Source organism: Oncorhynchus kisutch, linkage group LG14 (genome assembly GCF_002021735.2).
Source record: "Oncorhynchus kisutch isolate 150728-3 linkage group LG14, Okis_V2, whole genome shotgun sequence".
Taxonomy (NCBI): domain Eukaryota; kingdom Metazoa; phylum Chordata; class Actinopteri; order Salmoniformes; family Salmonidae; genus Oncorhynchus; species Oncorhynchus kisutch.
The window spans coordinates 73,043,007-73,068,560 of NC_034187.2; the positions used below are offsets into that span (position 1 = coordinate 73,043,007).

Genomic DNA, 25,554 nt, shown 5'->3' on the forward strand with positions numbered 1-25,554 from the left:
GATTGGATCATATTCTGGGGCAAGAGAGAGAAGACGGCTGTCCTTAGCCACTTCCCTACCGGCTTTCAGAGCTTTTAACTCCTCAGGGAAGCTAACTGCTTGTGCTTGCTGGAGGAGTAGTGTCTTTGCCGCGAGGGAGGTAGGTATAGAAGCCACCCCATCTGAGGTCTGGTTTGTGGCGGTGATCAGATCCGGCAGTGTTTGGGATTGTGTTAGGTCAGGGAGAACCGTTGTTGGTTCCGTAGAAATGCTGTAGCATTGGGCAGGTCCTCACCAGACATCACCGGCAACAACATCGACTATGGGCACAAACCCACCGTCGCTGGACCAGACAGGACTGTCAAAAAGTGCTCTTCACTGACGGGTCGCGGTTTTGTCTCACCAGGGGTGATGGTCGGATTCGCATTTATCGTCGAAGGAATGAGCGTTACACCGAGGCCTGTACTCTGGAGTGGGATTGATTTGGAGGTGGACATGACATGACCCTCCAGCATGACAATGCCAACAGCCATACTGCTTGTTCTGTGCATGATTTCCTGCAAGACAGGAATGTCAGTGTTCTGCCATGGACAGGAAAGAGCCCTGAGCACGTCAGGGATCTGTTGGATCGGAGGGTGAGTGCTAGGGCCATCCCCCCCAGAAATGTCCGGGAACTTGCAGGTGCCTTGGTGGAAGAGTGGGTAACATCTCACAGCAAGAACTGGCAAATCTGGTGTAGTCCATGAGGAGGAGATGCACATGTACTTAATGCAGCTGTTACTTTTGATTCCCCCCCCCCCCCCCCCCCCATTTGTTCAGGGACACATTATTCAATTTTTGTTAGTCACATGTCTGTGGAACTTGTTCAGTTTATGTCTCAGTTGTTGAATCTTATGTACAAATATTTAAACAAGTTTTCTGAAAATAAACACAGTTGACAGTGAGAGGATGTTTCTTTTTATGCTAAGGTTAGATCAACTGATTGCACTCTGTGAAATGTAAGCAAAAGGTTTGTGTGTGTTGTCAACACTCTCAGACACACATGGGAAGCGGGTAGCCTGGCAGTACAGCACTGGAGAGGCCTTTAGGATGAGGCTTGGTCAAGGTACCAGAGGTCAAGTTCACTACTGACTGTCAGTAAGAGGAGACTAGGAGGTTAGTTACAGAATGTCAGAACAGGAGTTAGTCCAATAATAACAAGTGAAAGTGTTTTAAATGTTTTTTATTATACTGTGTTCAGCGATGGTAGTTGTGACAGTTGGTAGTTCTTATCAGTTATCCACATGGTAAACTTGACTGTACTGTCAGAACCTTCCCCTCTGATTCAGTTTGTAACAAATCGGCCTTGACAACATGATAGGATCAAATAATAGCGATGAGGGAAAACATTGATCATCAACCCTTAAAAATCAGGTCCTTTTTTAATGAAAAACAAATCTAAAAAACAAATGTATACAGGAGTGAATCAATACTGTAGTTAGTAGATAGAAATTGTTGTTACCATAATCACTTTGACTGAAGCACTTGCAAAGGCTGCTAAATGGAAGCACTGCAGGCACATACAGCACATTCAGAAAGTATTCATACCCCTTGACTTATTCCACATTATGTTGTTACAGGCTGAATTGAAAATGAATCTAAATATGTTTCTCATTCATCTACACACAATACGCCATAATGATGAAGTAAAAACATGTTTTTATACATTTTGGGGAAATTTATTGAAAATGAAATATAGAAATATCAAATTTACACCCCTTTGCACACACTCCAAATTGAGCTCAGGTGCATCCAAATGTCCTTCCATCATCCTTGAGATGTCACTACAACTTGATTGGAGTCCACCTGTGGCCAATCCATTTGTTTGGACATGATTTAGAAAGAAACACACCTGTCTATAGAAGTCCCACAGTTGACAGGGCATGTCAGAGCAGAAACTATACCATGAAGTCCAAGGAACTGTAGGATCGCTGAGATTGAGCTTACTGTATGCCTAAAAACTAAGTATTGAGATAATGAAATATTTGTGGTTTTGGCTCTGTACTCCAGCACTTTGGATTTGAAATGATACAATGACTATGGAGGTTAAAGTGCCGACTGTAATTTGAGGGTATTTTCATCCATAGGGTGAACCGTTTATAAATTACATCACTTTTTGTACATGTTCCCCCAATTCTAGGGGACCAAAAGTATTGGGACAAATTCACTTGTGTATTAAATAGTCAAAAGTTTAGTATTTGGTCCCATATTCCAAGCATGCACAAATATCATACCCCCAACACATGCTAACCTTTCACCATTACAATATCAGGGGAGGTAAAACATGTTAGGATGTTTAGAAACATATTCTATTCTTATTTAAAATAAAAGTGACTCCAAATGACACAATACATTTACCATTATTTTCCAATGGGCACAAGATAATCAAACAACTAAAACAAATAGCAAATGCATCCAGCCAGTTTGTAGAGCTTGATGTAGTCATTGCATGCTATGAATATGGGACGGTTCACCATATGTAGATCAAAATACCTTCAAATTAAACCTGACAGTCTGCACAGAGCCAAAACAACAAAATGAAGCTCACTGTATATCTGGTGAAGGGTATAAAACTATTTCTAGCGTGTTGAAAGTTTTCAAGAACACAGTGGTCTCCATCATTGGAAAATAGTTCCATATTTTATTCCATCTAGACTAGAGCTGACCAAACTAATCAACTGGGCAAGAAGGACCTTGGTCAGACAGCACTTCAGAGTTCAATGGCTGTGATGGGAGAGCCTGCCACCAGGACAACAGTCTCTACATCACTTCACCAAGCTGGGCTTTATGGGAGAGTGGCCAGACGGAAGCCACTCCTGAGAAAAAGGCATACGACAGCACGTGAAAGACAGGTCATAAGGCTGAAGGATGATGTGGTCTGATGAGACACATTTATTATTTGGCCTGAATGCAAAGTGCTATGTGTAAAAGAAAACCATCCCTATTGTGAAGCATGGTGGTGGCAGCATCATGCTATGGGGGATGCTTTTCAGTGGCAGGGACTGGGAGACTTAAGGATATACAGGGAACAATGAATGGAGCAAAATACAGTCAAATCATTAAGAACCTGCTTCAGAGTGCAAACAACAGACTGGGGCGAAGATTTACGTACCAACAGGACAACGACCTCAAGCATAGAGCCAAAGCAACGCTGCAATGGCTTCAGAACAAGAATGTGAAAGTCCTTGAGTAGGCCAGCCAAAGCCCAGACTTGAATCCTATTGAAAATCTGTGGAAAGACTTGAAGATTTCTGTTCACCGCCTAACTTAACAGTTTGAGAAAATCTGTAAGGAAGAATGGGAGAAAATCCCCAAATCCAGATGTGCAAAGCTGATACAGACATACCCAAGACGACTCAAAGCTGATACAGACATACCCAAGACGACTCAAAGCTGATACAGACATACCCAAGACGACTCAAAGCTTATACAGACATACCCAAGACGACTCAAAGCTGAAATCGCCGCCAAATGTGCTTCTACAATGTATTGAAACATGGGTGTGAATACCTGTGTAAATGAGATTTTCCTGTATTTCATTTTAAATACATTTGCTAAACTTTCTACAAACATGTTTTCACTGTTATCATGGGGTATTGTGTGTAGATGGGTGAGATGTTTTATTTATTTAATACATTTTGAATGCAGGCTGTAACTCAACAAAATGTGGAATACGTCAAGGGGTATGAATACTTTCTGAAGGCACTGGCAGAGGGACAAAAGGCAGAGTGAGCACTACATAAAGAGCTGCATTTTATTGAACAACCTAAAGATGCTTAAAATAAGCAGATAACCACTATTGTTATTCAGTTAGAATTCAATTAGACTGAAATCCTGACATTAGATGGTTGCCCATAACCCAAATAATGTATATTGGTAAATCATCTATTCACGGCAACAATAATAAATTATGTGCAATAATCTCAAATTAGGACTCCGCCCACCGTGTGAGGTCCAATCAGCAACTTCCATTGATAGATAGCTCCTCCCAGGTCGGTTTAATATGACATCACAGCACTTACGGTGATATGAAATGCCTTCAACATCCCGAGATCGTGTGATTTAAAACCATACATGTTAAAAACCAGAAAGAGAGAAATAAAATTTGGCACTTCAGTGTTAGTCTCAAACTATTTTTGTTTTGTTTCAATACACATACAAATATTGACTAGTTACAAATACTTAGCTGTTATTGGATTAAATGTTAGTAAGTGTACATAGTCTTTTATGTGATTTCTTATTGCTAAGGAGTGTAATAATAGTGACTATTTAGTGTATACAGGAAATGAAATGGTGTAATGACTGCCCCAGTTAACACATCAAAGAATACCCACACTGGGCACCAGTCAAACATTTGATTCAACTCAGTCTTACCGTGTCCCTAATCACAGAAATGTGATAATACTCCCATTTTGCTCTCTGGCACACAACGTTATTCAATAAATACTTCATGTATAAAAGACCTTTCCGGCCTCTAAAATGCAATCATTTTAGTCATTGAAAAATATAACAGAATGATAGAAAATGTATCTCAATATTCACATAACTTATACTTAAACTCAGTTGGACTTGGTTTAGAGTAAATGTACTAGATACCTCAATGTCTTTAATATCTATTTTCTGTCTTCATAGGAAACCTTGAATGAATGACCTTTGTTTGAGCTCTTGTCTTATTCAACAAGTGAGGGTGGAACATAAAAATCAGTCACCAAGATTTACAGTTGATTCTACTAAATTCCTTTTAGGCCGCAAAAACCATTGGAGATAAACGTCTGTCTAATATTTGTAAGCGGTAAAAAACAAAAAGGTGAAATGCTCAGAGTTGAAACTATATGGAGTCTACATAGTATGTTGAAAATAACATTTGTTGACCACTATGTACCCATAGAACATCCTGTAGTAGAAGGGTAACCAGAGAAAACCCATCGACTGACAGCATGGCCTTGACATGTCTCTGACTGACACACTATATCTATCTGCGTCCATGGAGCTCAGTGTTCTAGCTGGATACTGTAGCCGTAAGTGAAGAGTTTAGAGAACACTAGATACAAAATCTAAAATGTAGTATCACAGACAATACTACTGTGATAGTGCAGCTTTTTATTTATTTAACCTTTATTTAACTAGGCAAGTCAGTTAAGAACAAATTCTTATTTTCAATGACGGCCTAGTGGGTTAACTGCCTGTTCAGGGGCAGAACGACAGATTTGTACCTTGTCAGCTCGGGGGTATGAACTTTCAACCTTTCGATTACTAGTCAAACGTTCTAACCACTAGGCTACCCTGCCGCTTATATCACTGTATAACCAAATTCAGGCGTTTAATAAATTAAATGATCAGTTACAAACTAAAATACACCTTTTAAACAAAATGCTAGTTTTTTTTACACTGCTTCAGTGTCATAATGTTACAATAAGTGAGTGAAATGAATACCTGAAACGTGTGGCTAAATGAAACCAAAACGTGAGATGTGATTGTGAGTAGTTTATGGCCCTGTTTCTGACTGTAACATTCACAGTCACTTATTGAATAGAGATCCTGGTATTGAATAGAGATCCTGGTATTGAATAGAGATCCTGGTATTGAATAGAGATCTTGGTTTTGAATAGAGATCCTGGTATTGAATAGAGATCCTGGTAGAGATCCTGGTTTTGAATAGAGATCCTGGTATTGCCATTGAAACGCCTCCAACCTGAATGTGTTTCTCCACTTCAAGTGCTGGATGAGAATCTCCATTGCGAAGAATCCAGATATCTCACACACGCGCACATACACAGTACAACTGGGTACCTTCTGTCAGTTTCTGATTATGAATCATCCTTCCATTCCTCCTTTCAGTCAACCCCCTTCTTCTTCTTTCTTTCCTCCTGCTCCTCATGTTATCTGAGCTCTCTCTCTCCATCTGTTTGGTTAACTTCTCCTCTCATACTTCCCCAGCTTCTTGGGATCCTTGCTGGGCATGCACCAGTCATCTGCCTCATTGCTTGTCTGGTAATGCCTTATGGCTGACTGGTTGTAAACAGGAAGTCTTTCCACAGACTCTGAGGACAAGGCCTGTTAATGGAGCACAGAGTGGAGTGGTAGGTTAGGTTATATAAGTACAAGGCCTGTTAATGGAGCACCGAATAGAGTGGTAGGTTAGGTTATATGAGTACAAGGCCTGTTAATGGAGCACAGAGTGAAGTGGTAGGTTAGGTTATATAAGTACAAGGCCTGGTAATGGAGCACAGAGTGGAGTGGTAAATTAGATGATGAGGATATAGCTCTATCACAAGCTGGTCACATGATGAGTCTTCCACCATGACCCACATTCAGATGCATCAGATGGAAGTTATTTAAGTGGGTAATGGAATTACATGAGCATTGGGTACTAGGTAACCATGTTTAACATAATGGTATGTTTTGAATGAATAGGACAGAGTGAGCTTACATTATAACTCTGTGAGCCATACTGTTGCACGTGATCCAATATTGAAAATGAACCTACATACTTCAAAAACACCATCATTGTTTAGATGTAGAACACGACAACAAGTTACTGTTGAACTAATAAATTCCATGCGTAGAAGTGTTACCTTCAGGTAGATGACAGCTGACGTCCCATATCCCTCCATGGAGTAGAGCTGCAGGTCTCCCTGGAAGTACTTGGCATAGAGACGGGAGATGGGAAGACCATAGCCAAAACCAGCCTACAGAGAACCAGAGCCAGGGACACAAAGAGTTAAACTCACTCTGAACAATCACAGTACAGTAGTAGACAAGAACTCAGTTACACTTTTAACCCAGGGCAATGAATGAACAGTCCAGTCCATTTTGTAATTCTGATTATTTACAACCGTGTTCACTACTGTTGGCTCACAGATGACATTTTAGTCAGTATAGACTCGGTTGCGGTTTACATTTTAGCTGAGATAAAATAAACAGCAGGCGCTTGATTCAATTGAAAAATAAATTTCTCTCTAACATGTGACCAAACTGCCAAAGTCATAGGCTTAAATCAAGTTATACGGTCTGTTAAACTACACTGCCAGTAGTTTAGGTTAATTGTATACATTATATAGTATACATTGTATACAGTGCATTCGGAAAGTATTCAAACCCCTTCCCCTACACATTTTGTTACGTTAAATAAATAAATGTACTCATCAATCTACACACAATAATAATGACAAAGCGAACCGTTTTTTTGAAATAAAAAACAGAAATACCTTATTTACATAAGTATTCAGACCCTTTGCTATGAGACTCAAAATTGAGCTCCGGTGCATCCTGTTTCCATTGATCATCCTTTATATGTTTCTACAACTTGATTGGAGTTCACCTGGGGTAGATTCAATTGATTGGACCTGATTTGGAAAGGCAAACACCTGTCTGTCTATATAAGGTCCCATAGTTGAAAGTGCATGTCAGAGCAAAAAGGAAGCAATGAGAATTGTCCGTAGAGCTCCGAGACAGGATTGTGTCGAGGCACAGATCTGGGGAAGAGTACCAAAACATTTCTGCAGCATTGAAGGTCCCCAAGAACACAGTGGCCTCTATCATTCTTAAATGGAAGAAGTTTGGAACCACCAAGACTCTTCCTAGAGCTAGCCGCCTGGCCAAACTGAGCAATCAGGGAGGTGACCAAGAACCTGATAGTCACTCTGACAGAGCTCCAGAGTTCCTCTGTGGAGATGGGAGAACCTTCCAGAAGGACAACCAGCTCTGCAGCCCTCCAACAATCAGGCCTTTATGGTAGTTGCCATACGGAAGCCACTCCTCAGTAAAAGGTACATGACAGCCCGCTTGGAGTTTTCCAAAAGCAACCTCAGACCATGAGAAACAAGATTTTCTGGTCTGATGAAACCAAGATTGAACTCTTTGGCGGTGAAGCATGGTGGTGGCAGCATCCATGCTTTGGAGATATTTCTCAGCAACAGGGACTGGGATACTAGTCAGGATCAAGAGAAAGATGAACGAAGCAAAGTAGAGCGAGATCCTTGATGAAAACCTGCTCCACAGCGCTCAGGACATCAGACTGGGGAGAAGACAATGTAGGATCTGTTTCGGGACAAGTCTCTGAATGTCCTTGAGTGGCCTGAAAATAGCTGTGCAGCGATACTCCCCATCCAACCTGGCAGAGCATGAGAGGATCTGCAGAGAAGAATGGGAGAAAATCCCCAAATACAGGTGTGCTAAGCTCATAGGGCCATACCCAAGAAGACTCGAGGCTGTAATCGCTGCCAAAGGTGGTTCAACAAAGGACTGAGTAAAGGGTCTGGAGTGGTAGGTTAGGTTATATGACTGTGTATTCCATGTGTAACACTGTGTTGTTGTTTGTGTCGCACTGCTTTGCTTCATCTTGGCCAGGTCGCAGTTGTAAATGAGAACTTGTTCTCAACTAGCCTACCTGGTTAAAAAACCTGTTAAAGATAGGGCTGACTACTGCCCCCTTTGGAGGAATTGCGTGCCCATAGTAAACAAAAAAAATCTGTCAAAAATTGCTAATATATGCATATAATAATAATTATTGAATTGAAAACACTCTAAAGCTTCTAAAACCGTTCAAATTATGTCTGTATGTAAAGCAGAACTCTCAGGGCAGCCATTCTCCCAAACTCTCTCTTGCCATCATGAAAGTTGGGCCAACTTTGACGTCATCGCCCCCACCCTTCCCAACCAGCTACGGATCTGGGAACAGTTCCTATCTCTTCAGCGCGATGTCTCCTTTCAGTGGGGCCTCTCATTGTGAGAATCGCGCGCTCCCTCGAGTTTTGGCGGGCTGAAACCTCCGGGTCACGCGAAATACATGTACTTTCATGCGCGCGTCGGGTCCGGAGCTCTCTTTCTTCCAGGATTGACCAAACGATTTCGGTTTGTCTGTTCGAGCTAAGGATTGTTTTGCATGTTTAGAACATGCTAAAGCTTGATTCTGCACTTAGTTTGACCAGTTTAGTCGACATATAATATGTAATTTTGAAGTTTAGATGCGCATCCACTAGAATTTTGGCTGCATTTCAACCGGAATTTGTCGCGTTTGATAACCTAAAGACACAGACTTGAAAACCAAACGCAGTTTTTGGTAAGTATAACTCCTTCCACGTCTTCTGATCGAAGAACATCAAAGGTAAGGGAATATTTATGTGTTAATTATGGGTTTCTGTGGACTCCCGAGATAGAGGAGACATAATGCTAATTTCTGAGCGCCGTCTCATATTATAGCCCAGTGAACGAATTCTGTAACGTTAAAAATAAATGTAACACAGCGGTTGCATTAAGAAGAAGTGTATCTTTCTATCTATATGTAGAACATGTATATTTAGTCAAAGTTTATGATGTGTATTGCTTGTTATCTGCCGGAGCTATCATCATTTCTCCGGACATTTGAGTAGCATTTTGTGAACATGGCGTCATTGTAAACAGAGATTTCTGGATATAAATAGCATATTATTGAAAAAAACATAAATGTACTGTGTAACATGTCCTATTACTGTCATCTGATGAAGATTTTCAAAAGGTTAGTGAAATATTTTTCTTTTAATCCTGCGTTTGTTGATTGCATTTTTTGGCTATTCAAATTAGCTGTGTCTTTGGTGGTGGTTTGACATAAATATGTGCTATGTTTTCGCCGTAAAACATTTTAGAAATCTGACTTGCTGGCTAGATGAACAAGGTGTTTATCTTTCATTTGAGCTATTGGACTTGTTAATGTGTGGAGGTTAAATATTTCTAAGAATATTTTTGCATTCCGTGCGCCACCGTTCCAGCTGAACGTGGGAGGGGTCGTTCCCAAAAGGGAACCTACCCCGTCAACAGGCTAAATAAAGGTGAAATAAAAAATACATAAAAAAATGCCTGTTGATGGACCACAGAGTGGAGTAGTAAGCTAGGTTATGAGGACTGGGCTCTATCACAAGCTGGTCACATGATGAGTCTTCCCACATTCAGATGCATCAGATGGATGTTATTTAAGTGTGTATCATGTGTAGATTGATGACGGAAAAAATGATTTAATACATTTTAGAATAAGCCTGTAACGTAACAAAATGTGGAAAAAGTCAAGCTCTGAATACTTTCCGAATGCACTATTCAACTATATAGTTTAAATGGCACCAGGACAGGGTGTTACCAGTGGTGCATTGCGGCTGTTGTCAATATCGACGGGGCTGGGGGCGGTGGAGTACATGTAACTGAACAAACGCTCTATCTTCCTCAGGGGAACTCCGCCTCCTCGATCTGATATCTAGAAACAACAACAACAACGTTACAGATCTGATCCACTCTCGGTTCCAGCCGATCTTCCTGTTGTCTCCCCAAATATCATATTAGGACCTAGGAGGAAATCTATAGTAATACTGTACGTACTCATAGACAAATATACACATTCAACTGTACACATTAGGCGTCTATGTCCCATGGTATTATTTCCAACCTGCATGTGTGGAAGGATGTTGGATGTGCATGCACTACCTTTTGTATGCTGGTAATGTAATGTGTCATGTCTCATTGTGATGGTGGACAGTTAATACTCTCTGAGCCTTTGTTTACCTTGATTGTTAGGTCCTCACTGCCCAGTGAGACTCGGACTTTGACCGGCGGGAGATGCAGGGCCATTTCATGAGTCTCCACTGTTGCTCTCATGGCGTTCTGGAAACAAAACAACCATTGCTTGAGAAAATGACAAAGTAATATGAATCAAATTGAGGTCATATAAATAAAAGTGACATAGTAAGGACATGTTTGGTGTACCTTGAAGAGCTCAAACAGCATGTGGTAGAGATGGGAAGGAACATAGACAATACGAAGAGGCTGGTCAGGACCTTTGGCTGAGGAACACTGAGCATTACTCCAAATGACTCCAAAGCAAACATGACTTAAGACTTATTGAAAATGTATAACATACACAACTGAGAATAGAAGTTAATAGAAACCAAAAGCAACTTTCACATCTTATTGCAAATGCATAACATGCACAACTCAACTCAATAACCACTATCAAATTCAGAATTTACTCTTCTGCCAACCTAATCTCGTTACCAGCCACTTCTGATAGCCAGGGCCCAGTTTTTTTTAAAGTTATCGTCTATATCGGATAGGATTCAATGCATATAAATATAATGGGAGTCCCCATTCAAGTCAACAATTTGTTCCTTCTATTTTTATGCATTGAATCCTATTCGATAGGGGAAATCCAGACAGATGCCTTGGAAAAACTGGGCCCTGGGGACAAGGCTACTACCAACCAAGACCATGAACAGACCTTGTTTTCCTGTTTTTATGGCTCATTTAACATGGTGACTATTAAATAGCTGAATTTGGGTGAACTGAGGTTTATTATTAAGAGTTGGACTTGGACGCTTCCCTGAGAGAAATCTTCCCGGTGACAAGACTGAGCATGTAGCTTGTTGCTGTTCTGTTCCACTGCTGCTGACTGGAGACAGATAAACTGGTGGGGATTGATTTGGTGCACATTGACCAAAGGCAAGCTATGATGAATCATTCATTCTAATGTGACTGTTCAACATCCCAATGTAATGTATTAGATGTAGGTGATGCTATTTTATGGCTGGGATGTATGTTTGGGCACCAAATGACATCTGGATTTGATCTAGTTTAGGCAAAGATGATTATTTGTCATGGTTAGACTTTTGAAGTGGTGCTATTGGCTATTATCCTGTTCATGCGACACATATAACCTACACAGGGGCGATACACAGATATACATTCAATATTTATTGACTTCTATGTAACTGACATGTATGAATGAATGGTTCTCTGTAGACATGGCTGCCTGTGGTTCAAAGTCTGTGTGCCTCAGATACAGAAAACACAATCTCTGAACACCACTAAATATCTCTGAACAACACTTACACAGTCTAGCCTGTGCAAACAAACACACACACTTAGCAAATTGCGCCCCAAATTGAGTAGACAAAGAGGAATTGAATGCGAGATCAAGAATACCCAACCCACTCGCAGATAAATAAACTTAACTGAAACCTGGCCAAACCTCAAATGACAATGCAAATATGACCTTGCAGATTGTTTCTGTAAACCTAATCTTACATTTAAGATGTAAGCTGCTCCAGTTTCAACTTCCACCTGACTGTGCTGCTGCTCCAGTTTCAACTGTTCTGCCTTATTATTATTCGACCATGCTGGTCATTTATGAACATTTGAACATCTTGGCCATGTTCTGTTATAATCTCTACCCGGCACAGCCAGAAGAGGACTGGCCACCCCACATAGCCTGGTTCCTCTCTAGGTTTCTTCCTAGGTATTGGCCTTTCTAGGGAGTTTTTCCTAGCCACCGTGCTTCTACACCTGCATTGCTTGCTGTTTGGGGTTTTAGGCTGGGTTTCTGTACAGCACTTTGAGATATCAGCTGATGTACGAAGGGCTATATAAATCAATTTGATTTGATTTGATTTAATTGTTGGTCATTTAGCAGACTCTCTTATCCAGAGCAATTTACAGGAGCAATTAGGGTTAAATGCCTTGCTCAAGAGCACATCAACAGATTTTTCACCTAGTTGGCTTGGGGATTCGGACCATTGACCTTTAGGTTACTGGTCCGACGCTCTTAACTGCTAGGCTACCAACCCCCACTTGCTTCCCAAATTTTACTATTTTGGAAATAGGAGAACTAGAAACAGCTTCAAGATTCTCTGGCCATTCTCCTTTCGATTGGCACAATACAACATGTGACTGCATAATGTTGTATCAAACAGACCTGACTCCAAATAGTATTTGAAAGATTTCAAATACTTTGTGCATTTGATTGAGCCCATCAGCAGTGCCAGCTGGGCTGGTTTATACTTCTGGGACTATTCTATTGGATCAATTGAGCCAAGCAAGCTCAATCAAGAGCAGCTACTACAGCTCAATCAAGAGCAGCTAAAGTATTTGAAGGGAAACAAATATGACCTGAACCAAGGTCTGTAACCCTGTATAGAATGTGATTTACCGTTGACTTGTGTGAGGTCAATCTCTGGCGAGGTCAGGTAGTACTGTTCACAGAGCATCTTGGAGCTATCAAAGGCATCTGGGAACAGACAGACAAAACAAGACTAGGACTGTAGTACACTGACATTCAATCTAGTTACCATAACAACTAAATGTAATAACCGTTACAAAAGTAGAATAATAAACTAGACAAAATGACATGTAGCAACAGGGACAGGTGGAGAACCGTCTGTCTCTGTATCCATTTAAAAATTATTACGTTTACACACATCTTCTACTGTGTTTAAAATTACAGGAGAATTTATATTCTGTGCAGATCTCAAGGTGAAAAGGTTGCCTGGCTACCAATCCACATCGCTCTGGCCCAACGCCACGCCCACTAAAGTTTTCCTCTCCAAGAGGAGTCTGGATTTGCCTCCCTCCTTTGCAGCTTCTTCTTCAAACCGTTTCTGATTGGTCACAGAAACTGATGGGTTGGGCCAGAGCCGGCCTACACTAATCAAGAATTATGTTATTTTGATGTCAGCTCAAACAACTTCTAGGATGACATGTTCAGACATGTTCACAACCACCTACTGTAGCAGTGAGAAAGATGGTGAGATTACTCCTGTAAATCAAGCTTGTTATCTAGGGACTAAGTATAGTGTGTGTTTGTGTGGCATGTTGTAGCTGATGAGGGACAGCACCTTTTACCACCTCCGTCACGGCGCAGTCAGGGTCGATGGTGCCAATGTGCTTGGGATGGGCGGGGTTGGCGCTTCCATCAAAGATGAGAGCTGAATAGGTACATGAAACTCATGTGGTAATAACCACACCTGGATGCCGATTCAAAAACACGTCACAATGGTACTTTTGAGTATGGTATACAGTGCATTCGGGAAGTATTCAGACCCCTTCACATTTTCCACATTTTGTTAGGTTACAGACGTATTCTAAAATTGCTTAAAAAAATATATATATATATATATATATATATAAAAATCTAAATAAATACCCCATAATGACAAAGCGAAAACAAATGCATTGCATAAGTGTCATGGTTCCGCCGGGTACCAGAGGGCGGCAGAGACGCCCCTAGAGACTTTGTTTGTTACCCAGGTGTTTCTTTTTATTTCATTATTGCTTCCCCTTTAAGAGAGGTGTTTTCTGTTCCCTTTTGTTAGCTCATGGATTTAGTTTCTTGTATGTCTCCCCCGTGTAGATTGAGTACTAGTGTTTATTGTTTTGGTTTTTGAGTTTCCTGTATTGTTCTGTTTATTTTTTCCAAGTAAAGTCTTTACGTTTTCTCAGGTCGCCGTTTCCTGGTCTGGTTCATTCTCTGTTCTTGGGTTCAACATTACCACGTTACAATAAGTATTGAGACCCTTTGCTATGAGACTCGAAATTGAGCTCAGGGGCATCCTGTTTCCATTGATCATCCTTGAGATGTTTCTACAACTTGATTGGAGTCCACCTGTGCTAAATTCAATTGATGTGACATGATTTGGAAAGACAGACACAGTTGAGGTCGAAGGAATTGTCCGTATGGCTCCGAAACAGGATTGTGCCGAGGCACAGATCTGGGGAAGGGTACCAAAAATTGTCTACAGCATTAAGGTCCCCAAGAACACAGTGGCCTCTATCATTCTTAAGTGGAAGAAGTTTGAAACCACCAAGACTCTTCCTAGAGCTAGCCGCCTGGCCAAACTGAGCAATTAGGGGAGAAGGGCCTTGTTCAGGGAGGTGACCGAGAACCCGATGGTCACTCTGACAGAGCTCCAGACTTCTTCTGTGGAGATGGGAGTACCTTCCAGAAGGACAACTATCTCTGCAACACACTACCAATCAGGTCTTTAAGGTAGAGTGGCCAGATGGAATCCACTCCTCGCTGAAAGGCACGACAGCCCGCTTGGAATTTGCCAAAAGGCACCGAAAGGACTCTCAGACCGTGAGAAACAAGATTCTCTGGTCTGATGAAACTAATATTGAACTCTTTGGCCTGAATACCAAGCGTCACATCTGGAGGAAACCTGGCACCATCCCTACGGTGAGGCATGGTGGTGGCAGCATCATGCTGTGGGGATGTTTTTCAGCAGCAGGGACTGGGAGACTAGTCAAGATCGAGGAAAAGAGCAACATAGAGAAAGATACTTGATGAAAACCTGCTCCAGAGCGCTCAGGACCCAAGACAACAACCCTAAGCACACAGCCAAGTCAACGCAGGATTGGCTTCGGGACAAGTCTCTTAATGTCTTTGAGTGGCCTAACCAGAGCCCGGACTTGAACCCGATTGAACATCTCTGGAGAGACCTGAAAATAGCTGTGCAGTGATGGTCCCCATCCAACCTGACAGAGGATCTGCAGAGAAGAATGGGAGAGAAACTCCAAATACAGGCGTGCCAGGAAGACTCGAGGCTGTAATCGCTGAGTAAAGGGTCTGAATAATTAAGTAAATGTGATATTTCATTATTACATTTTTTATTTATTTTTTTATTTCTAAAAACCTGTTTTTGCTTTGGCATTATTTGGTATTGTGTGTAGATTTACGAGGGGAAAAAACAATTTAACCCATTTTAGAATAAGGCTGTAACATAAAAAGTCAAGGGGTCTGAATACTTTACGAATGCACTGTATATTAATATATTATTATAGTAGTATGGTATACACTGAGTGTACAAAACATTACACCTGCTCTTTCCATGACTAAGACTGATCAGGTGAAAGCTATGATCCTTTATTGATGTCACTTGATAAATCCACTTCAATCAGTATAGATGAAGGGGAGGAGACAGGTTAAAGGAGGACTCTTAAGCCTTGAGACAATTGAGACATGGATTGCATATGTGTGCCATTCAGAGGATGAATGGGCAAGACAAAAGATTTAAGTGCCTTTGAATGGGGTATGCCTGGCGCACCGGTTTGAGTGTGTCAAGAACACTGCTGGGTTTTTCACACTCAACAGTTTCCCGTGTGTATCAAGATAATCCACCACCCAAAGGCCATCCAGCCAACTTGACATATTGGAGTCAGCATCCCTGTGGAAGGCTTTCAACACCTTGTAGAGTCCATACCTCAGCTAATTGAAGCTGTTCTGAGGGCAAAAGGGGGGGGGGGGGGGGTGCAACTCAATATTAGGGAGATGTTCCAAATGCTTGGTACCCTCAGTGTATATTTAGTATTGTATACTGACAGTGCTGGTTCATGATCATGCGTGTGGAGATGCGGCTCATGTAGAAGCGATCCAAGAAATACTGGACGTTCTGATTGGTCACAGGGTCGGAGCCAAAGGCATCCTTGTATTCCACCACCCCCTGTGCCATGGTGGTAACCACGTTGTTGTGGCGGTTCCTGATGTTCACCAGCGTCTCAGTGAACCTGAGGGGAGACAGGACAGGAAAGGGGTTTTAATGCTGGGTCTTAGGTTCACAACTCGGCACATTCCAACACGCTACCATGAAAGGAACCTAAGATACGTAGCTGGGTAGATAGATGTCAAACTTCATTCATTCATCATCCAGCCATCCGTTCATCCAGTCATTCACTAACACCTGCAAGGTTGCTACCAACTCAAAACCATCTTTTGCAAAAGCCTGTAAATCATTCTATTCTGTATGCAGTACAGCCAGAGTTATGGTTGAAGTGTTTATCCATCAGATCATGTCCATTCCAGATTAAGATTACAGATAATAATCAATATATTATTCAGTTAAAGGAAGTAGCTATTAATGGGCTGAGCTTAGAGAAAGACTATCTTTCCTTTCCTGAATGAACTATGACTCAGTTATCTAATGAGACGTGCAAGACCTATCTGCTGGATGTGACTGTGTAATTGACATACTTCTTCAGGATCTTTTTATCATCGGGCTCTTTCTCCAGGAAGCCCACTATCTCCATCAGACTTGTTGCATACCTGTAGGAATACAACACAGAAGACTGGTTAGTTTACACAGGGAAACACTAATACATCAGGCTTTATAGGGCATTCATACAGCGTATTCTTAAAGCAGCCTCCAGTATCTATGTTGCAATAGTCTATGTGCTGGGGGGCTAGGGTCAGTCTGTTATATCTGGGGTAATTCTCCTTTCTTACCTGGTGACCTGTGTGAATTTATGTATGCTCCCTCTATCTCCCTCTTCCTTCCCTCCGGAGGACCTGAGCCCTAGGACCATGCCTCAGGACTACCTGGCCTGATGACTCCTGGCTGTCCCCAGTCCACCTGGTCATGCTGCTGCTCCAGTTTCAACTGTTCTGCCTTCGGCTATGGAACCCTGACCTGTTCACCGGACGTGCTACCTTGTCCCAGACCTGCTGTTTTCAACTCTCTCTCTCTCTACCGGACCTGCTGTCACGACCTCTGAATGTTTGGCTATGAAAAGCCAACTGACATTTATTCCTGACCTGTTGCACCCTCTACAACCAGTGATTATCATTTGACACTACTGGTCATCTATGTATTCTTATCATCTCCACCCATCACAGTCAGAAGAGGACTGGCCACCCCTCAGTTCCTCTCTAGGTTTTTTCCTAAGTTCCTGCCTTTCTATGGAGTTTTTCCTAGCCACCGTGCTTCTACATCTGCATTGCTTGCTGTTTGGGGTTTAAGGATGGGTTTCTGTATAAGCACTTTGTGACATCTGATGTAAAAAGAGCTTTATAAATACATTTGATTTGATAGAGCAATCATTAAGCATTTATAAGAAATGTGCTTGGAAGTGTAGCAAGACATTTTCTTATGAATGAATGATTTCTGAAGTATCTACAAGCATAATAAAAGGTTATATTAATGCTTCATTAAACTTTTAAAGTTTCTTTCAAAGTGGGGCCAAAATAAAGGTCTCCATTGAATTCTGCCCTGAGAATGTGGCCAATAGAAGCCAAAAACCAGGGCACTTCTTTCCTTCAGCTAATCACTTTGGACTGTTCCATTCTTCGTTGACTCCTGGAGTTCCTCGTTGACTCCTGGAGTTCCACGGTTGGAAATCTCAGAATTCTATTTGGGAACGGCCTCTGACTCTCTTGTAGTGACCATGGAAACCACGGGGTGTGTTTATACATGCTATAATAACTAGGGCTACTTGTGACTGGAGATAGGGTGCCATTTGGGACACGCAGACTAGGCCTATTCCCTATATAGTGCACTACTTTTGACAAGAGCCATATGGGCCCTGGTAAAAAATAGTAGTGCACTAAATAGGGAATAGGGTGCCATTTGGGCCATTATGTTCCCTCCGATGTAAAAACATTCCTCACAATTTTCATCCTCTCAAAACCTGAATATTCTCTCTGTACAGCAAACCCTAAATACTTCTGACCTAGTGGAAGAAGGCCTCCTAAGTTAAACCAGTAAGCATTTTAGTAGCCTACTTATCAGCCGACTAGTTTGGTCAGAGGAGTCACTATTAAGGCCTGGTTAAGAGGCTGTGAAGCTGTAAGTTAAATTGTACTGACTTCAGTGACTTGCAGATAGTCAGGAAGGTAGGTGAGAGATCAGAGTGGCTGACTGTTTTCAAACCCTCTGTCCACCAATTGACCTTGAACCCTCCCACTCTACTAACACAGCTGTTGCATTGGCTACATACTTTAACAGATACATTAAACTAACTATCTTGAATTACAAAGTTTACCTGTAACATTTGTTGATGCCAGTCACCACTACCCAAGCGAAATAAACGCCAAATCAATATTGTTGATGGAAAAAGCCACAGCCTGGATATGAAAATAGCCTCAATAGAGTAGCGATGACGTAGACAGCTACATTTAGACCCAGTTTATAAATATCTGCCGTACCATGACATTGCCAATAACGTCGGCACATACAGTATGGTTCTGTACTGGTCATCTATCACAGCGGTAGTGTCCCAAATGTTACCCTATTCCCAATATAGTGCACTACTTTCGACAAGGGCCTATAAGGCAATGGTCAAAAGTAGTGCACTATGTAGGGAATAGGGTGCAATTTGGGACTAACTTTAGAGGTAGACAGATTATGATTTTTCAATGCCGATTTTTTTAATTTTTTTATTTTAACTTTATTTAACCAGGTAGGCAAGTTGAGAACAAGTTCTCATTTACAATTGCGACCTGGCCAAGATAAAGTAAAGCAGTTCGACAGATAAAACGACACAGAGTTACACATGGAGTAAAAACAAACATACAGTCAATAATGCAGTATAAACAAGTCTATATACAATGTGAGCAAATGAGGTGAGAAGGGAGGTAAAGGCAAAAAAGGCCATGATGGCAAAGTAAATACAATATAGCAAGTAAAATACTGGAATGGTAGTTTTGCAATGGAAGAATGTGCAAAGTAGAAATAAAAAATAATGGGGTGCAAAGGAGCAAAATAAATAAATAAATTAAAATTAAATACAGTTGGGAAAGAGGTAGTTGTTTGGGCTAAATTATAGGTGGGCTATGTACAGGTGCAGTAATCTGTGAGCCGATACCGATTATTGGAGGACCAAAAAAAGCCGATACTCTTTAAATCGGCCAATTGTTTTTATTTATTTGTAATAATGACAATTACAACAATACTGAATGAACATTTATTTCAACTTAATATAATACATCAATAAAATCAACTTAGCCTCAAATAAATAATGAAACATGTTCAATTTGGTTTAAATAATGCAAAAACTAAGTGTTGGAGAGGAAAGTAAAAGTGCAATATGTGCGATGTAAGAAAGTCCCTTGCTCAGAACATGAGAACATATGAAAGCTGGTGGTTCCTTTTAACATGAGTCTTCAATATTCCCAGGTAAGAAGTTTTAGGTTGTACTTATTATAGGAATTATAGGACTATTTCTCTCTATACCAATTGTATTTCATTAACCTTTGACTATTGGATGTTCTTATAGGCACTTTAGTATTGCCAGTGTAACAGTATAGCTTCCGTCCCTCTCCTCGCTCCTACCTGGGCTCGAACCAGGAACACATCGACAACAGCCACCCTTGAAGCAGCGTTACCCATGCAGAGCAAGGGGAACAACCACTCCAACTCCACTCAGAGCGAGTGACGTTTGAAACGCTATTAGCACGCACCCCGCTAACTAGCTAGCCATTTCACATCGGTTACACCAGCCTAATCTCGAGAGTTGATAGGCTTGAAGTCATAAACAGCGCAATGCTTGAAGCACAACGAAGAGCTGCTGGTAAAACACACAAAAGTGCTGTTTGAATGAATGCTTACGAGCCTGCTGCTGCCTACCACCGCTCAGTCAGACTGCTCTATCAAATCATAGAATTAGTTATAACATAATAATACACAGAAATACGAGCCTTAGGTCATTAATATGGTCCAATCCAGAAACTATTATCTCGAAAACAAGACGTTTATTCTTTCAGTGAAATACGGAACCTTTCTGTATTTTATCTAACGGGTGGCATCCATAAGTCTAAATATTCCTGTTACATTGCACAACCTTCAATGTTAAGTCATAATTACGTAAAATTCTGGCAAATTAGCCGGCCCAAACTGTTGCATATACCCTGACTCTGCGTGCAATGAACACAAGAGAAGTGACACAATTTCACAAGGTTAATATTGCCTGTTAACCTGGAGTTCTTTTAGCTAAATATGCAGGTTTAAAAAATATACTTCTGTGTATTGATTTTAAGAAAGGCATATCGATGTTTATGGTTAGGTACACATTGGAGCAATGATACGCACTGCATCGATTATATGCAACGCAGGACACGCTAGATAAACTAGTAATATCATCAACCATGTGTAGTTAACTAGTGATTATGATTGATTGATTGTTTTTTTATAAGATAAGTTTAATGCTAGCTAGCAACTTACCTTGGCTTACTGCATTCGCGTAACAGGCAGGCTCCTCGTGGAGTGCAATGTAATCAGGTGGTTAGAGCGTTGGACTAGTTAACTGGAAGGTTGCAAGATTGAATTCCCAAGCTGACAAGGTAAAAATCTGTCGTTCTGCCCCTGAACGAGGCGGTTAACCCACCGTTCCTAGGCCGTCATTGAAAATAACTGACCTGCCTAGTTAAATAAAGATTAAATAAAAGGCGTAAAAAATAAATACTTTTTTTTTTTTTTATCGGCCAAATCGGTGTCCAAAAATACCGATTTCCGATTGTTAATCGGCCATTCCGATTAATCGGTCGACCTCTACTAACAATAAGTTATTGCCCTATTTCAGAGGTTCAACTGACATGCCATTACATAGTAGTTATCTGATGGTTTTACCCATCTAGGAAATAGACAAATTAATTTCTCGAAAATGGTGAAGTAACATATCATAGATATCACTAGCACCATTTATTTTAGGAAAGTATGTTGTTTCAATAAGAGAACACAATTGCAAGTAACCATTTTTCCAAATGACAAATCCCTCTGACTGTCACTCACTCACTAATACAGACGATGCACATTGTCCATCATCCCAGAAAACCTAGACCCACTCCAATTTGCATACCGCCCCAACTTAGCCACAGATGACGCAATCTCTATTGCACTCCACAAAACCCTTTCCCACCTGGACAAAAGGAACACCTACGTGAGAATGCTGTTCATTGACTACAGCTCAGCGTTCAACACCATAGTGCCCTCAAAGATCATCACTAAGCCCGGGACCCTGGGACAAAATACCTCCCTGTGCAACTGGATCCTGGACTTCCCGACAGGCTGCCCCCCAGGTGGTAAGGGTAGGCAACAAGACATCTGCCACGCTGATCCTCAACACGGGGGCCCCTCAGGGGTGGGTGCTTAGTCCCCTTCTGTACTCCCTGTTCACCCATGACTGCGTGGCCAAGCATGACTCCAACACCATCATTAAGTTTGCTGACGACACAAAGGTGGTAGGCCTTATCACTGACAACGATGCAACAGCCTATTGGGAGGAGGTCAGAAACCTGGCAGTGTAAGGCCAGGACAACAACCTCTCCCTCAATGTGATCAAGAGAAAGGAGATGTTCGTGGATGTTCGCATGCCATTTTTCATGGCGGCTATATTTCTGATGACTCTGTCTCACACGGCCCCCTGTTCCACTGTGATGACATGACAATGTTCCAGGCCACATTGTCTCTCTGTACACATGTGCAGCCTAACTGACAGACAGAGATCTGAGACACAGACAGCTGGCACCCTGCCTTGTAGGCTGCAGGCTATGCACTCATACCTCTCACTGGGCCAGAGTAGTTCAGTAAGATAGTCTACATGCTGGTGTGCCCGGCAGGATAATAACATCCTACAGAGTCTGTTGGAATAGGCAATATCACCTACAGTATATGGTTGTTCAAGATAAGGCATTTATCATATATATTTCAGACTAGCACAGAGAGTAGTGCTTGAATTGGGAAGGAGCTCACCGGAACCTCAAATGTTCTACAGCTTGAGTTCCTGCACCACTTAAAGAATATTAGCTCAAAAGTATTGTGGAGTTCCTTTACCTAAATAAAAACTGTACCGTCACCCAAAATGGGTACCGGCACCTATTTAAGTCCAATTCAAGCACTGGTAGAGAGCAATGATCAAGTTCAATAATCAATATCAACAAAGGTGAGGTGAAAGGAGTCTAGCTAGCTGATGAATACTTCAACCCATTCGAACCATTTCCTCTGGCACAACAAACAGTGAACATCAACACCATACCATCTTAATCTCTAGCCTGCAGCTCAACTCCAAGGTAAGCTAGACTGGTCCCAGATCTACAGATAATGGACATGAGGGACACAAAGTATATTGAAAGCAGGTGCTTCCACACAGGTGTGGTTCCTGAATTAATAAAGCAATTAACATCCCATCATGCTTGGGGTCATGTATAAAAATGCTGGGCAGGCCATTGGGCACTGAATAGTTTGATGAGCATGAAAATGATGTAAACCATATGGCATGGCTGTCTCAGTCAGATCTCAACCCAACTGAACACTTATGGGAGATTCTGGAGTGGCGCCTGAGACAGCTTTCTCCACCACCATCAACAAAACACCAAATGATGAGATTTATCTTGGAAAAATGGTGTCCTATCCCTCCAATAGAGTTCCAGACACTTGTAGAATATAATAGCTAATGTACTAGCTCTGTAGTAACTGTAGTGAGGGGTGGTATAACATTACTGTACCTGCTCTGTAGTAACTGTAGTGAGGGGTGTTATAACGTTACTGTACCTGCTCTGTAGTAACTGTAGTGAGGGGTGTTATAACGTCACTGTACCAGCTCTGTAGTAACTGTAGTGAGGGGTGTTATAACGTTACTGTACCTGCTCTGTAATAACTGTAGTGAGGGGTGATATAACATTACTGTACCTGCTCTGTAGTAACTGTAGTGAGGGGTGTTATAACGTTACTGTACCTGCTCTGTAGTAACTGTAGTGAGGGGTGTTATAACGTCACTGTACCAGCTCTGTAGTAACTGTAGTGAGGGGTGTTATAACGTCACTGTACCAGCTCTGTAGTAACTGTAGTGAGGGGTGGTATAACGTCACTGTACCTGCTCTGTAGTAACTGTAGTGAGGGGTGATATAACATTACTGTACCAGCTCTGTAGTAACTGTAGTGAGGGGTGTTATAACGTTACTGTACCAGCTCTGTAGTAACTGTAGTGAAGGGGTGTTATAACGTTACTGTACCAGCTCTGTAGTAACTGTAGTGAGGGGTGTTATAACGTTACTGTACCAGCTCTGTAGTAACTGTAGTGAAGGGGTGTTATAACGTTACTGTACCAGCTCTGTAGTAACTGTAGTGAGGGGTGTTATAACGTTACTGTACCAGCTCTGTAGTAACTGTAGTGAGGGGTGTTATAACGTTACTGTACCAGCTCTGTAGTAACTGTAGTGAGGGGTGTTATAACGTTACTGTACCAGCTCTGTAGTAACTGTAGTGAAGGGGTGTTATAACGTTACTGTACCAGCTCTGTAGTAACTGTAGTGAGGGGTGTTATAACGTTACTGTACCTGCTCTGTAGTAACTGTAGTGAGGGGTGTTATAACGTTACTGTACCAGCTCTGTAGTAACTGTAGTGAGGGGTGTTATAACGTTACTGTACCAGCTCTGTAGTAACTGTAGTGAGGGGTGTTATAACGTTACTGTACCAGCTCTGTAGTAACTGTAGTGAGGGGTGTTATAACGTTACTGTACCAGCTCTGTAGTAACTGTAGTGAAGGGGTGCTGAGAAGCTTGTCAGGGAGGAAGTCAATCTCCTTCATGATGTTGGCCAGCCGGACAGGAAGCTCCTGACGAAGGAACACAAAGGACGTCTTCTCACAGGCATTGGCCGAGCCTGTAGTCACATGACAACACATCTGCGTTGTACTAATTGGGGGTATACCGTAGCAAAATGTTATGCAATGGAAAACAAGCGTTGGTTTCTCATTGGACCAGTTCAGGTAGTCCCTCCCCGTTTCAGTCCCAGAGATATCACAAGACAGGAGGTCATCCAGTACATATACTGTTGTGTAAATGTTTAAGACAATGTCAAGATCTTGAAATGATTTGTTTTGGCAGCTGTATTATGTCATGTTTTCACCCAAGAACATGGGTCAAGTGCCATCTAAGAGTAAAGCATGAACCGGGTATTTATTTCTCCTTGCTTTAATCCAAACCATCCCATCATTAGGTGTTTGATACAATTTCAAAGTATGTACATTTTGAACTACTGTACTGCAGTCATTCTCTAATTTCAGGCGTCATGATAGAAGGGAAATATAATGGGAATCCCAGTCTGGTTAGGCAGCTACATCCATTTACAGCAGTAACATGATAAGGAAGAATAGAGCTGGAAGAATGTTAATCAAAGCTTCAGCAGAGAGTTCATCTGTGATCAGGGAGCACATACTGTACAGTACACTGGTCAGTGACAGCAGTGAATGCACAACAACAAACATTCTAGCTACTTTGATAAATGCAACCAGTGGTACTTGTTGTTCTATGGATTCAGAATAAACGTGGACAGTATTATTGTTTAGCCGTGTTATTGACAGGACAGGGATGAAAACTTACCAAAGTCTATGAATTGTTTCATTGACAGCGGCGAGGGGGAGAACTTGGAAAACCGATCCACTAGTGCTTGTTTAGGTATGGAGCTGTTCCTTAGCAAAAATTGCGTGAACTTCATGGTTGCAACAAATTCAAATAGAAGTCCCGAGACAGTCGGATTGTTGTGTCAGGCCAGGGTGCCCTTTCTTGTCACCAGCAGCAAGCTCCAGTCTCGCAGACGTTGAAGAAGCTTGCTAACGTTAGCTAGTTGACCAATGCTAGCCACCAAGGACAATATTAAGGCGTTAAATTGACATATTCAAAACCATTTACAATGAAACACAATACATTTCCCGAACAGTGCCCAATGTATGTTCATCTCATAAACGTTCAATAAACTACTTACAATATTTCAGAAATCACGAACGCTCCTCCCAAGACCGACCTCTATATTGTTAATGAAGTTTGGATTTGATTGGCATTGGCTTTGACCAATGAAAGAGCACTACGCTAGTTTTGGGGCGGGATTTTATCGGTTTTGATCTTAAATAATTGCCCCCAACGCATCTCAGAAATAAATAAGCATTTGCGAACAGAAAAAACATCAAATCCAATTTACGTATTATTTATGATATTATATACCGGTATATATAAAAAAATATATTGGCAATAAATCTAA

General features: G+C 41.5%; 1 protein-coding gene across 6 annotated transcripts; it reads right to left on the reverse strand.

Annotated features, from left to right (window-relative positions):
• Nucleotides 1–1,185: 1,185 nt before the first annotated feature.
• On the reverse strand, nt 1,186–25,361 carry LOC109903379 (pyruvate dehydrogenase (acetyl-transferring) kinase isozyme 2, mitochondrial-like). Of its 6 annotated transcripts, XM_020500045.2 has the most exons (12): nt 25,282–25,361; nt 24,900–25,153; nt 24,039–24,180; nt 16,781–16,852; nt 16,133–16,317; nt 13,650–13,739; nt 12,965–13,042; nt 10,747–10,823; nt 10,546–10,644; nt 10,127–10,240; nt 6,594–6,707; nt 1,186–6,072 (listed from the first exon to the last, which is right to left on the reverse strand). In XM_020500045.2, exons 2-12 carry the CDS (start codon nt 25,012–25,014, stop codon nt 5,929–5,931), a joined length of 1,230 nt encoding a protein of 409 aa, XP_020355634.1. In that variant the 5' UTR covers nt 25,015–25,153; nt 25,282–25,361; the 3' UTR covers nt 1,186–5,928. The 6 variants fall into 6 exon arrangements, 4 of the variants coding, with proteins under 4 accessions (XP_020355634.1, XP_020355636.1, XP_020355635.1 ...); XM_020500047.2 differs by lacking the exon at nt 13,650–13,739; XM_020500046.2 differs by having other exon boundaries at nt 24,900–25,335.
• Nucleotides 25,362–25,554: the final 193 nt, after the last annotated feature.